Raw genomic sequence first — 14,239 nt, 5'->3', positions numbered from 1 at the left:
TTCAGACAACTACATTGCAGCATTCACAACACTAAAACAAATATTGGCCTTATCAAGGACACCCCTTCTCCTGCTAAAGAATGTCATTCGGAGTGGACCAATTGGTTCAACTCTGATAAAGTCAACTCCATCAACATTTATCAACCTGCTAAATGATGCACATCGAAAAGCTTCCTTACAAAATTTAGCTTCCTGTTGAAAACAGGTTAGTATCAAGATCAACTAAACTTTCTATCTCACAACTATTCTAGAATTTAACTACCTAGTTCAAACTAACTTAGCCTTCCTTACATTTTTTACAACTACTACAGATATCTGGAATATTAAAGCCAAAGAAGGCATATCTCCCTCCATACCAATTACTCTGCACTACTTGTAACCACTCAGCTGTATCATAAAAATTGAATTGCCATCAACAAAAGTGGCAAACTATCTCACATGTGCAAAAGACACCACATTTGCATATCAACCTTCTTTACAATGCACTGTGGACAGTGATGAAGGCATTTCTAATTGCATCATGAATGGAAAACTTGTTGAACAACACATTCTAGAGCTTGCAGAAATATCAATCCACAATTATGAAAAAAAAATGTCCACAATTGTTCACCTGTTACTAACATTTGAGATTTATGGAACTTTTACAATATCAATGGATGATACCATACAAAGTATTGCAGAGGAACAATGTAAGTTAAACACACTACCTTGGTTCTCTTCTACTCTACAGATTCATATTACAACACTCTTGTCTCCCTTTCCCACACAACCTCACTTTCTGTTCCCTGACTTGTAGGGCCTATGAATGCAAAAGGCTCCCATGCTCAAAGCCAATCAGTGTTATACTAGGTATGAGAAATTATCCTACTTCTGTTAAATACAACTCAACCCACAATTAATCACAAATTTGATTCTCGACTCTGTTTTGTAATCATATTAGGACATGTCAATTTTTGAAAAATATATGATATTTGTCAGTTTACAATTTCAACTCAGAGTTAGTCATTAACTTTGGCAAGACGTAAATACATAAAAAGAAATTCATATTTTTCTATACCTCATTCATCATTTTTTTGGTTCATAAATTAGTTAAGTTTTGTCATTTATAATGTACATAATATTTAGGACTTTTTAAAGTAATGGTGTGAAGGGTCCTTTTCTTTGCCAAAACTGGATCAAAAATTTTATAGATCATAATGAAATATTTTATTCTTCTGTAGATTATGAGTAGCAAATTTTTTAACGATTGTATATTAACTCCCAAACCAAAGATGACTATAAGCTACAACGAGTAGTTTATTATTTTTTAATTATTTTTTGTTCATTTCCAAAGCTTATAAGATCCATATTTGGATCATTTTAGACAAAAATAAATTAAATTTATGAGGTTAGGTCTTCTCTTTGAGATGATCTACAAATAGGGTTTTCTAGGCTTTGAATAGGTAACATTAGGGTTGGTTTAAGACTGTTGATTATAAATTATAGAAGCCTCCACTTCCATTAGAACAACCTTGAAGACACCTTAACCATGTACAAAACATTTTAGTTTTTTTTTTAAAATAAAATAAAATAAAAATCTTACACTTTTCCTTCTCACATTTCACTATCCTCAACTCTGGATCGCGCCACCTTGTTCACATCCTGAGTCTAAACCTGAAACCTATTCAAAAGTGCATTTTCCTTCATAATTCCTCGTCTGTATTTCCAACTTTTTCTTACATATCTACCAGGTAGTAGCAAGGACACAAACATTTTCTACTACGTGAGTGCTAAAGGTTCCTATGCAAATGTAAAATATTATTAGAATATTAACTAGTCAAACAAATGAATCTTTACACAGGCATACATATCCTATTCTCTCTAATACCAAATGTGAGTGAATAATAAAAAGTTTGATGATTCATTGATTAGCAGAGGAAGAGATATAGGGCTAACAATGTAGCTATGAAGTGATATAACTATTATTACATAGTTAGCCATTGTAATTATGCCAATAATAGAAACTCAAAAGACAGCAGAGGAGATTTTTAAGAAACGGGTGCATGAGAATGTCCAAAAATGTAAAAATGGACTTTGACTATAATCATAAGTTTCATATTAGAAATATCCTTTATAACTGCATGCTTTGTAGACAAATTGTTTTTGATATGTAGAAGAATTTTAGAGGAGTACTGAAGTAAATCCAAAGCTTACAAAGCTTTAGCGATATCAAAAACCTAATTGGAATAGGAAAAAAAAACATGGCATCAATAGTAGGAAGAGACCATACACCTCTTTGAAACTGTTGCAAAGTTGTTTATTTTCTTTCAGATTTGAAATTTTGGCACTATATTGAATTTTGTTGCACTAAGTTGATGGTCAATGTTCCACCATACATTACTATTAGTCCTAATTATAACCTGCTTGGCAGGGACTCCCGCTGCCACTTTGTAGCTTTTGTTCATAATAGATCAATCTAATATATATGCTTACTATTCTAACACTCAAAAGGCAACATTTGATCTTAGGCTACTTGCAAAACTAAATCCACTGAGACCTTCATATTTTATTATAAAATATAAAATATGAATTGGTGGTGATTGCATTTAGAGGCGCATAACCTATCAATGTGAATGATTGGAGTGTTGATCTCCACATCTCATTATACAATGTGGAGCCAAATCAGATAATTCATCTTGGATTTCTTGAAACAACAGCCCTAGAAAATTGCTCGAACCAACAAGTTGGCCAATTTCATCTAAAACCTAGAAAAAGCAACAGTTAGCCTGGTAGTCTCTCAGAAGACCATGAAAAACCTTTGGCTTAGTATGCCATTAGAGCTACACTATAAAAAATGCTGGAAGAACACAAGAATTCCAAGTTTATACTTACTGCTTAGCAATATTTCCCTCTTGACCCACTAATGATAGTGATACAAAAGTTGATACTCGTGATTGAGACCCTTAGAGATAGATTTCATTGTTTCACGGGTGTTTTAGATCGGTCTAAAGTAATGCAATTACTAGGAGCTATCATTCCCAACTTCTCCCCGACTTACCCACACTGATACCTCTGCTATTACTGACAGGCTCCATCCACTACTTATTTTTACGTATTATAAAAGGTGTTCTCTTTTTTTTTTAAACCCGTACTCCCACCTCTGATATATAATGCTTTTTGCAGAAAAATGAAGAGTTGTTCCTGCCCAGTCTTATTTCATTACAAGAGTGAGAATGGTATGACCATGCAAGAGGACGACAACATAATATTAAGGTTTTCTTATTCAGATATTTATCATTCAGATCGAACATAAATATTGATCTTCCTTTATATTAGCTCTATTGTCCTACTGGCTTTTAAGGCCAAAGGTTAGTGCCCTTTCAAAACACATTCTTATATTGTTAGGCATAGGGATTTTTCTTTGTAGTTCACATTAGGTATGCTAAGTTGCATTTAGACATGGAACTATTTGAATCGGATGTCCTTAGATTAATTGGATGATGGATGGGAAGTGGAGAGGAGGTATATGACAAAACTTGCCATAAATGTTAACTCCTCCTTCGCTTCAAATTTTTTGTTCTTAGAAAGCCTACTTAAATAAACACTATTTATTAAATATTTTATTGTTGAAGAACAAATTTGAAAGAATAAAACATAAATTTAGCCCCCTAATTGAAGCCACTTGGATCCACATCTTCTATCTCCCTTATTTATTATTTTTACAGATAAAATTGCCATCCAACTAGTAATTTATAAGGTAGGAAAGAAATTAAGTCCATGACTAAACTATTTTGAGTAGGTCAACAACGGTCATTAAGTTAGTAACATAATTTTTAAATTTTGTCATAATATCTATAGAACTGTATTCTCTACTAATTTTTTTCCAGGTTTGTGTGCCTTAAAATTTTTATTTTGAATTCAAGGGCTAGCTTGCATATTGCTACATCATTACATGTATGATAGATGTGGAAGGTGGTTATACAGGGCTACATAATGCAAAGGGTTTTTTACGGAGGCAAAGTTTGTTCCTTTTATCTTATCATTGACGTGTTTTGGGTTTAGTTGGGTATTCCTAATTACATAAAGCTAGTTAAGCTTCTTTCTCATCCTCCATTTTTTTTAAATTGGACATTATAATTATAGACAATGGTGGATTTAAAAATATAATGGATAATTCATTTTTGACATGGTTTTGAATCTTCGGGAAGCTTGTGACTCATTTTAATTGCAATGCATTTTCTTCAATTGTTTATTACACATGTTGTGAAGCATGTGACCAATTATCCTCTTATATACATGTAGCTTCAGTCATATATTTGACCTAGATTACAGACAATGTCTGGTAGTTTCACACTTGAAGTATGACACACCCAAAATTGTAGGCCATGATTAATTGTACCCTTTCAAGAAAACTATTAATGTGCTTTGGTTTAGATGTTGAATTTCAGAATCTGTCTCTTGTCACCACATTTAGAATTGAATGTTTTCTATTATAGGAAATTATAATGCTTGTAAGCATTTTCCAGATGTTTAATTTTCCAACCACATTGGGGACATAGTTTGGCTCCAGTGCCACATCATAGGATTGCACCTTGTCAATTGAGGTAAGATTTTGCTATGTTCCACTTAATCTTATATTTGGAGACCGTGCCTAATGGCTGCCTTTCCAATGTGCTTTTCTTTTTAGATTGAGGTGCTTCGCATCCAGAATTCAACATCGTATGTCTCTAATTTTTACACTCATAGGCCATTGTCAATTATTTCCTTCTCAATCACTTCATGATATACCTTTTCTTAAATGTGGAGTCCTAGGACTTGTACTTTTTTGTTTAAGGTATGCCTCACTCAGAATTTTATGCAGTATATTTTAGAATTGTACAAATTTGAAAATACATGAGGGAAATTTTAGGGTTCTTGTTGTTTAACCCTATCGAGTCTATTATGCCCTTGTGTTGCATTTTTTACAGTGCAACCTAAGAGAGTGTCACCTTATCAAACTTCAACTCACCCCAATAAGCAAGTCCATGGCCAATTTTCTATCTTATAAAATTATTGAGCATTTGGGTCCCAATATGTTGTGCCAATAAGATAAGCATCTATTTTGGTGATTGATTAAACTAGAACCTTTGTGTATAATGTTCTCTATAATGTTCGTGGAAGGGGATGGAAAGTGTGATGAATCCTATTTGGTCATTCCAAGTATATAATAAACTATTAATAATATAATAAAATATTATATTAATAATGAGTCAATATTATAAGTTAATATATATTTATTAAATATCTATTCAGATTTGAACAATATATTATATTATTATATTTGATAATAAATCACTATATTTAATATTCGATATCTTATTATATTTTCTTTTACCATCCTTTATTTAGTTTCGTTGAAATGTGCTTAATTACACACATGATACTAAGAAGTCTTTTTGTGAGGATCTTTATTTTAATAAAGATGACACAATTTCAATCTAGAAGTAAAAATCTCAAGTTTTTCACATTCAATGATTCATTTTGGAGGATTTTTTTGGCTTTTAAGTGTTCTCCTCAGAGTGTGAGCAGTTGCTCTGGACTATAAGCTAGCCATCCTAAGAGCTCTCCATGAAAATCAGTTCAACTAGTAGAAATCTCCATATATGGGACATATCTTTTGGTTTTAATTTTAGGTAAATTTATCATTTGTTCAAAAACTATTGACATACATAGAGATTCAACTCATTTTCCCAATCTATACCTACTATTTATAAACTTGTGGTTCAGATTGTATAACCGTAGAACTAATTCACCATCACAAGAAAGGCATAGATAATGCCCGAACCACATAAGTTAGCTCTACCCTATGAGGCATCCAAGTGTTTCAAATATCTTTGATATTCCATATAATTAATTTGGTGGAAGTCTCAATTGAAGTTTGAACAGTAGATTCTCCCTTAGAGGATTTACAGACCACCTAGAGCACATTTAACCCTGAGATAATTAGCATAAAAGACAACCACCTAGAGCACATTTAACCTTGACCTAATTAGCATAAAAGATTAAGCTCCCTACAATTGGAAGTTATGCTTGTGTCACTGTATTTGATCTACCTCCCTATGGAAACCCATCATTTCGTCCATTAGGCAGATTTCTTGCAGAGATAGACTTCTACAAATAACTAACAATGAGATAAGGCTCTTTCTTTCCAAGCACTAGATGTCTCATTTCATATAATTGTAAGAGAAATTTGGTTACAAATAATTTACTGATTACATTTTTTTGATGTCCACAATTTTTTTCAAACCATTGGACAAGTGATCTTTGCTATTCTTTTTTGTTTGAGGTCTTCTTTTACCTAGAAATTTTTACATTATAGATCAGCTGCTTACTTGAAAGTTGTTTGTGTCAGATACTATATGTTTTATTTAAAGAATTCCCACCATACATATTAGGATTTTCTACATTTGATGTTTGGCAAGACAATAACAATTCCCTCCCATGAGGATTCACTACAGTTCATAAAAATCTTATATTTCTCTTCCTTTTTATTGTAGGAAATGTTAAGGCAAGGGTTGGAGAGAAGTGCAATTTATCACAGCAGAACACTAAAAAAAGTTTGTTTGAAGATTCAGACTTCAACACTGCTAAGGAAGACATAAGCATTACACATAATGTCAAACCTTTGAAAAGTTTTCTTACAAAAATGTCTCTAACTATCTATTTTTTGTACATTTTGAGTCTTACAAATAAATTGACTACCATAAATTATAGTCTGTGAAACTGCTACTATTTCTTTCAAGTTTGCATGCTAACAAAACTTATACTTAATAATATTACTGATAAAATAGATAAAGCATTCCTCTATATGGTTCCTCATTATTAAATACTTTGAGATAGTCATTAGTTGTTCATCTCTGAAATTACTGTTAAGATTCAATGTAGACATTAGAAATTTAAGTTCATGCTCTAAAATTTTATTTATATAAATAATTTTTCAAAATTATACATGAAGTATTCCTATTAGAATTTCATTTTATTTGATGATGAATTAGTATTTCGGGAATAGTTATGGGTATATGATTTCTTAAATCTATGATTGTCTTTTTCTTGTGACGACTTTGCTGCTTGACCATTAGTGTAATTTACAAATATCAACAACAAACTTGAAGATTGGGAATATTGATACATGCTTCTCCTACTCCATTATTCTTAAATGTTAAACTTTTAGATTGATGATACTGATACACACTTCTCCCGCAACATCATTCTTAAATTTAGTCTGAAATTTTACATTATCTTCATTATTGAAAAGAGTTTTATTTTTGTAAATGATACAAGCTAAATTTAATCTTTGTAAGTATAGTTTTTCTGTATACAATGAAATACACAACATAACATTAAGCTACCTCACGTTTTTATCTAAGCTTGCACTAATAGAGTTGTATTGAATAATGGGCAATCCTTTATTGAATAACGGAAAATCCTAAACTAGAATTGTTTGAACAGTTTTTAAGTTGCTTTTTAAGTTGAAATAAAGCAACTTGGTAGGACATCTAAATTTCAAAACCTTATCAGCTATGGAGAAGATGGTAACTGGTTTACCTAAGTTGAATAAAGATCACTCAAGCATATGAAAAGGATGCGCTCTGGGTAAGAACACAAAAAATCCATTTCACGATAGCACTAGAAAAACTAACAATGTTTTGGTATTAATCCACTTAGATTTATGTGGGCGTAAGTCTGTTCCTTCGCTTGAAGGATTTTGGTACTATATGTTTTCTTACAGATAAATTCTCTAGGAAATCTTGGATTTACTTCTTAAAGTGTAAAGAATTAGAAGAAATCCTTAAGATATTTAAAGAATTCAAAACCTTAACTAAAAACTTATCACAACACAAAATTAAAACTATTAGGACTGATAATGGAGGGGAATATACTTCACATTTTTTTAAAGAGTTGTAAAGAAGTAGGAATTAAAAGGGAGTATAACATTCATTATAACCCATGACAAAACAAGGTAGTAGAAAGGAAGAATAGAACAATTATAGAAGCAACAAGAGCTATGATATTTGATCAAAATCTAGAATATTATCTTTGGGCAGGAGCCTCTTGTACTGTTGTCTATATTCAAAACAAGAGTCCTCACTCCTACCTTAGAGATAAAACTCCTGAAGAAGTCTTTACTAAGGTTAAACCTAAAATAAGTCATCTTAGGATTTTTTGGATGCCCAATATATATACATGTTCCAAAAGAAAAGAGAACTAAGTTAAAACCCTCCAGGCTGAAAGGTATTTTTGTCTAGTATAGTCAAACATTTAAAGCATATAGGATTTTCATACTCGGTCAGGAAAACATTGAACTTAGTAGCGATGTAATATTTGAAGAAGATGTAGCATTCAAAAGAGCCCTAAGTTTTGGAGAACCCTCTCCCTAACCTAGTTCTGAAGAAAATATTGAAGCTAAGTTTCAAAGGGAGAACATTGAATAAATTGAAGACGAAGTTCAAAATCTTAATCTTGAGGAAACTCAAAATTCAAAGAAAAGACCACTTTGGGCTATTAAAATAGTAGAAGAAGCACAAGACTTCGTTGCACCTTCTGCAACCTTCAGAGAATGCAGAAGACCCAAAATATTTTCTAGTTATACAACAAACATGAGTGATTTATCTAAATTAGAACCTACCAATATTTCAGGATCTATTAAACCTACATCTTGGAAGGATGCTATGATGGAAGAATACCAATCCATTATTAAGAATGATGTTTGGGAAATTGTTCCAAGACCTAAAGGAAAATCCGTTGTTTCTTCTAAGTGGATATTTAAAATCAAGCACGCTGCTGATGGTAGCAACAAAAATATAAAGCTAGATTTGGAGCTAGGGGATTTTTTCAAAAAGAGAAAATTGATTATGAAGAAACCTTTGCTCCTATTGCCAAATACACATCTGTAAGAGAAGTCTTAGCTATTGTAGCATTGAAGGGATGGAAAGTACATAAGATGGATGTAAAAAAAATATTTTTGAATGGAAAAATTACACAAGAGGTGTATTTGGAGAAACCTGAAGGATCTAGAACTCATAACCCTAAAGTTTTTTTTTGCAAGCTCAAAAAAGCTCTCTATAGTCTCCAAGGGCTTGGTATGAAAGAATTTATATGTATCTCACTTGTTTAGGATTCTAAAATGATGAAGCTGATCCAAATCTCTATCTTAAAAAGGATAAAGATGATATGATAATATTGATACTATATGTTGATGATTTACTAATAACATGTGATGATCATCTTATAGATCAATGCACGAAAGATGTAATGAGGGAATTTGAAATGAAAGATTTAGGACTCCTTCATTAATTCCTAGGACTGGAAGTATGAAAAAATTCTGACAGCATCATACTTAATCAAGGGAAGTATACATTAGACATCGTGAAGAGATTTAGAATGTGGAACTGCAGACCTATGTTTTCTCCAATGGAGACTAATCTACATAAACATAAGGAAGCACCAGTAGAATCACCCTCCATAGTTTCTACTATTTACAAACAGATGATTGGGTCTCTTATGTACTTGGTAAATACAAGACCTGATATTTTATTTATTGTTAATGCTTTAAGTGAGTTTATGTGTGAGCCAAAATGAGATTCACCTAGTTGCGGTCAAACACATCATGAGATAATTACAAGGAACCCTTAACCTTGGGCTCAAGTATGAGAAAGTTGAATTGGAACTACATGGGTACAGAGACTTAGATTGAGCTAGAAGTGTTACTGACGGGAAATGCACTTCTAGATGTTGTTTCAATTTAGGGTCAGCAATGATATCATGGATATTCATAAAACAATCATCAGTAGCACAAAGTTCCATAGAAGCTGAATACATTGCAATAGCAATAGCCTCTCAGGAAGCAGTTTGGCTTAAAAAGTTACTCGTGGGATTATTTGGTCAAGAAATGAATTCTATGATTATTCATTGTGATAATCAGAGTTCCATCAAGTTTTCTCTGAATCAATTTTTTCATGACAAGTCCAAGCATATTGAAATTCCTTACCATTATGTAAGAGATATGGTAGATAGGAATATTGTAAAATTAGAGTACATTTGCACTACAGATTAGACATTAAATATTCAGACCAAACTTCTCTCACGACTGAAGATAGATCACTCCAAGAAAAAACTTGGTATGGTAAAATTATAATACATTTGTATTCTTTAAATTATTAATAAAATTATTTTATTGTTAGGCTATTGACTGTTATGGGCTCCACCATTTGTATTCATTATTTAAGAGGTGACAATCTCTGAGATAATGAACCCTTGTATAATAGACATTACGAGAGATGGCAATTTCTTAGATAATGTGTTCAATAGTAGAGATCTACTGTGAGAGCTAGATGAGTTCAAGCACATATTATGATGTAGACATTTCTATGCCTATGAGTCACAACTTAAATAAAGGAAGACTTTTATTATTCTTCGGAGTTTATCCTTTGAATTGGTAGATCTTAACTCGAGAACGTACTGTGATATAGGCCTGCCAATACCTATAAGTCACAACTTGGATAAAGGAATAGTGTAATCATTCTCCATATCTTATCATGTATATTTCATTTTCATGCAATTTTGTTATCAGAAGTGATAAGTAATATCAAAGGTATGGTAATATGACATAGTATCATGTGTTCAATGATACCACATGCTTAGAGGATTTAGATAGATATAGAGTATCAATCTATGCTTATTCATCGTAACAGAGTCCTAGGATGTGGTACCAAAAGTTTGATACATATGTGTTGAGTTTTGGATTTGTGCGATCTAAATCTGATCATTGTATATATTTCAAATCTGATGGTGATGGTTTCCTGGTTATTGCCTTGTATGTCGATGACATGTTGTTTATTGGCAAAGGAAAAGGTTTGATTGTAGAGTTAAAATCTCAACTCTCAATAAAGTTTGAAATGAAAGATCTTGGTGCAGCTAGGCACATTCTGGGAATGGAGATTATAAGAGATAGACGGAACAGAAAGCTTTGGCTAGGCCAAAGTAAGTATGTTGGTACTATTTTGAAAAGATTCAATATGCAAGATTCAAGACCATTGAGTGTTCCGGTTACTATGGGAACAAAGCTTTCTAGCTCACAGTGTCCTACATCCCCATTGGAGATGGAAGAGATGAGTCGAGTACCATATAAGAGTGCTGTTGGAAGTTTGATGTATGCTATGGTTTGTACAAGACCAGACGTTGCCCAAGCAGTGGGAGTACTTTCTCGTTATATGTCTAATCTAGGAAGAGCACATTGGGATGCAGTAAAAAGAGTTTTCAAAAACTTGCGGGGTACCTCAGAGTACTCAATATGTTTTCGTGGAACAGGAAGTGAGCATTCCTTGGATATTCGAGGCTATGTGGATTCAGACTGGGCTGGTGACGTTGATAGAAGAAGATCCACCAATGCATATGTGTTTACGTTATTTGGTGGTGCAATCAGTTGGATGAGTAAGTGACAGGCTGTGGTCGCTTTGTCCACTACTGAGGCAGAGTATATGGCAGCGACTCATGTCTGCAAAGAAGCCATCTGGCTGAAGAGATTGTGTTCGGATATAGAGTTCAAACAGGGTGCAGTGACAATTTATAGTGACAGCCAGAGTGCAATTTGCCCCCGACTTCTCATGCGAGGACCAAGCACATTGATGCACAATATCATTTTGTGACAGATATGGTCGAGGATGGCAAGGTGAAGCTGGAAAAGGTAGAGACTTTGGCGAATGTTGCTGATGCATTAACTAAGCCCGTGAGCACAGAGAAATTCAAATGGTGTTCAGAGTCTATGGGCCTCTCGGCCCCTAGCAATTAAGTCCATGATATTTCAGATCCCCTGACTCTTGCAAGGTGTTCGACAAGTGGGAGAATGTTGAGAAACATGTGTCTCAACCTTGCAATCTTTTCCTGGAAAATTCCAGAATTAGTTTGTGGGAGTTTTCCACTTGTTTATGCATTGGAAAGTGGTTAGTTAGTTGTTAAATGAGTCTTGTCCTTAGTAGAATATATGTAGGCTATTTTTAGAGCCTTGATGACTCATTTTGTGACTTTTATGGGGGTCTAGACTAAGAGACAAAATTGTGGACGGGATTACTATTTTAACCTGGTTGTTTTTCATATTGGAAATATAAATGTCAAAAATGGGTAACGTGTGGCATGGTAGTTTTGCTCATGGTTTTGTAAAACCATAAGTGGTTTCCAGGTTGTAAAATCACTATAAAAGGAGGGCTTAGGGAGGTGTTTGTGTAATTGAGTTTAGTTTGCAAGACTGGTCCTAGAAGGAGTCTCTCCAAGTTCGAGTTGTGGTGATGCGCTCCTGTAAGAACTTGCATTGCAAGTGTATTGTAATCATCTTGGTTTGATAATACATTGTGCGAGTTTTGGAGGGTGGGGTTTTCCTCGAGGAAGGGTTTCCCCACGGTAATCACTGTGTTGTGTGTTCTTTGTTATTTTGATTATGTTATTATGCATTTCGTGAGATCTTTGCAATAGTTACTTTGATTTGCATAATCGTCCACTCAAAGATTAGCGTAGAAAGCGATTGCGCGCACCTTTGCTTTGTTACAGATTCAATCTCATAGTTGCTGGCAATGGCGATCAAAAAGCAATCTTCACTCCTGGCACTCACCATTCTCCTTATTTGTTTCCTCTGCTCTCCCGGCTGCGAATGTAGAAGAATAATAAAGGAAAAGTATTACATGGTTGGAGGGAATACATTTCTTATTGAAGAGGGGACGGATTTCAATGCCTCGGCTGGTAGACCAAGCGAGGAACTGTCGTTCCAAGAAGAAAAGAGAGGACGAGCAGATCTACTAATTACTCATCTCAATGTAGCCTCCAATTCAAGTTGGAGGGATGTGTTGATACAAGGGCTTCAAAGGGATAAATATCTTGTTAATCGCATTCTTACCAGTTTTACTCTAAGCAGCACCAATAATGCTACATCCTCAACTGCCTTCAGCACTCCTGTTACATCTGGGAAGGAAATAGAAGGCCCAGAATACACTGTAGAAGTTTCCATTGGAACACCAGCTCAGAAACAACTGATGGGAATTGACACGCTGAGTTCCCTGTCATGGATTCAATGCAACCCGTGCGAGGGCTGTGCTTCCAATGTGAAGTTCCCCATGTATGTCCCAAAGCAATCCTCCTCGTACAAATCAGTTGCTTGCAAGCTTTCCAAATGTCCACCTTTAGGATCTGATCCCAAGGACTTCCAATCAAAGTGCGACAAGTGGGGCATCTGCACTTACGTCGACACCAACGGTCTGGCCCAAGGATCAGAGGGTGATTACATCACAGAGACTCTGAAGGTGGGAGGCAATAGCTTCAATGAATTACACATGGGATGCGCCTATAGCTTTGCCCCAGCAAGGAAGTTTGCCACATCCGGGCATTTAGGGTTGGGAAGGGGTACACTTTCCCTTGTTTCTCAGAAGGCAGGTGGGCAGTTCTCCTACTGTCTTCCCAATTACCTGTCTGTAACTGCAAAAGGGTCGCTGAGTTTAGGGATTCCATCCTCTGTGAAAGTGTTCACACCCATGCTGAAAGAGCCCCAGTTCGCTTCGAGTGCGTACATCTTGGGACTGGAAGGTGTTAGCGTGGGAGGCGAACGATTAAATGTTAACTTGCAGGTGCCTCGTGCTCTGCCAACAATAACGTATATTGACACTGCCGTGATGGCTACAGAACTGGTGAAACCCGTGTACGATGCTCTGCGAAGTTCATTCGAGCAAAAGATGAGGACACGTGCACCAGCTGTTAAGCCCGCCTCGCCATTTGGAGAGGTTCAACCTTGCTATCAGTTATCCAGCGTAACAGCTGTGAAAATCCCAACTATTACTCTTCATTTCAAAGGCAACGCCAACCTCGATATCCCAGCTGTGGGAACTCTACTTCAAGTTGCCGAAGATGTTGTGTGCTTCCCCTTTTTACCCTCTGCAAATGATGCTGTCAACATCATTGGGAATGTTCAGCAACAGGGTATTACGGTGGCTTTCGACAATGCAAACAATAGGGTTGGCTTTGGCCCTGGTTCGTGCTGAGAATCCTTTAATACATTGTAATTGTTCTTGTCAACTTCGGTAAATAAACAATAGAGTACCGCGTCATTGTACTCATCAATTAAAGAGTCACCACATAAATTATATCATTACACTATAGTTTAAGGCATATGTTTGGGACGAGATTTTACCTTTCTCTTAAATATTAATTTATAAATTTTCCTATATTTTGATTTAATTAATAA

The 14,239-nt window shown here is 34.7% G+C and overlaps 1 protein-coding gene across 1 annotated transcript; it reads left to right on the top strand.

Moving 5' to 3' along the window:
* The first annotated feature begins 12,689 nt into the window (after positions 1–12,689).
* LOC149535998 (aspartyl protease family protein 2-like) lies at positions 12,690–14,036 on the top strand. The gene has a single exon (XM_089806215.1). It carries the CDS (start codon positions 12,690–12,692, stop codon positions 14,034–14,036), a length of 1,347 nt encoding a protein of 448 aa, XP_089662341.1.
* Positions 14,037–14,239: the final 203 nt, after the last annotated feature.

This window comes from Cupressus sempervirens, chromosome 10 (genome assembly GCF_028749045.1).
Source record: "Cupressus sempervirens isolate cs-2001-9-10 chromosome 10, ASM2874904v1, whole genome shotgun sequence".
NCBI classification, from domain to species: Eukaryota; Viridiplantae; Streptophyta; class Pinopsida; order Cupressales; family Cupressaceae; genus Cupressus; species Cupressus sempervirens.
Note: the sequence above shows the minus strand (reverse complement) of the source record. Positions and strands in the feature narration are given on the sequence as shown.

Bases quoted from the DNA above. Each gene is read 5' to 3' on its own strand.
- LOC149535998 (XM_089806215.1), top strand. From the start codon at position 12,690: ATGGTTGGAGGGAATACATTTCTTATTGAAGAGGGGACGGATTTCAAT.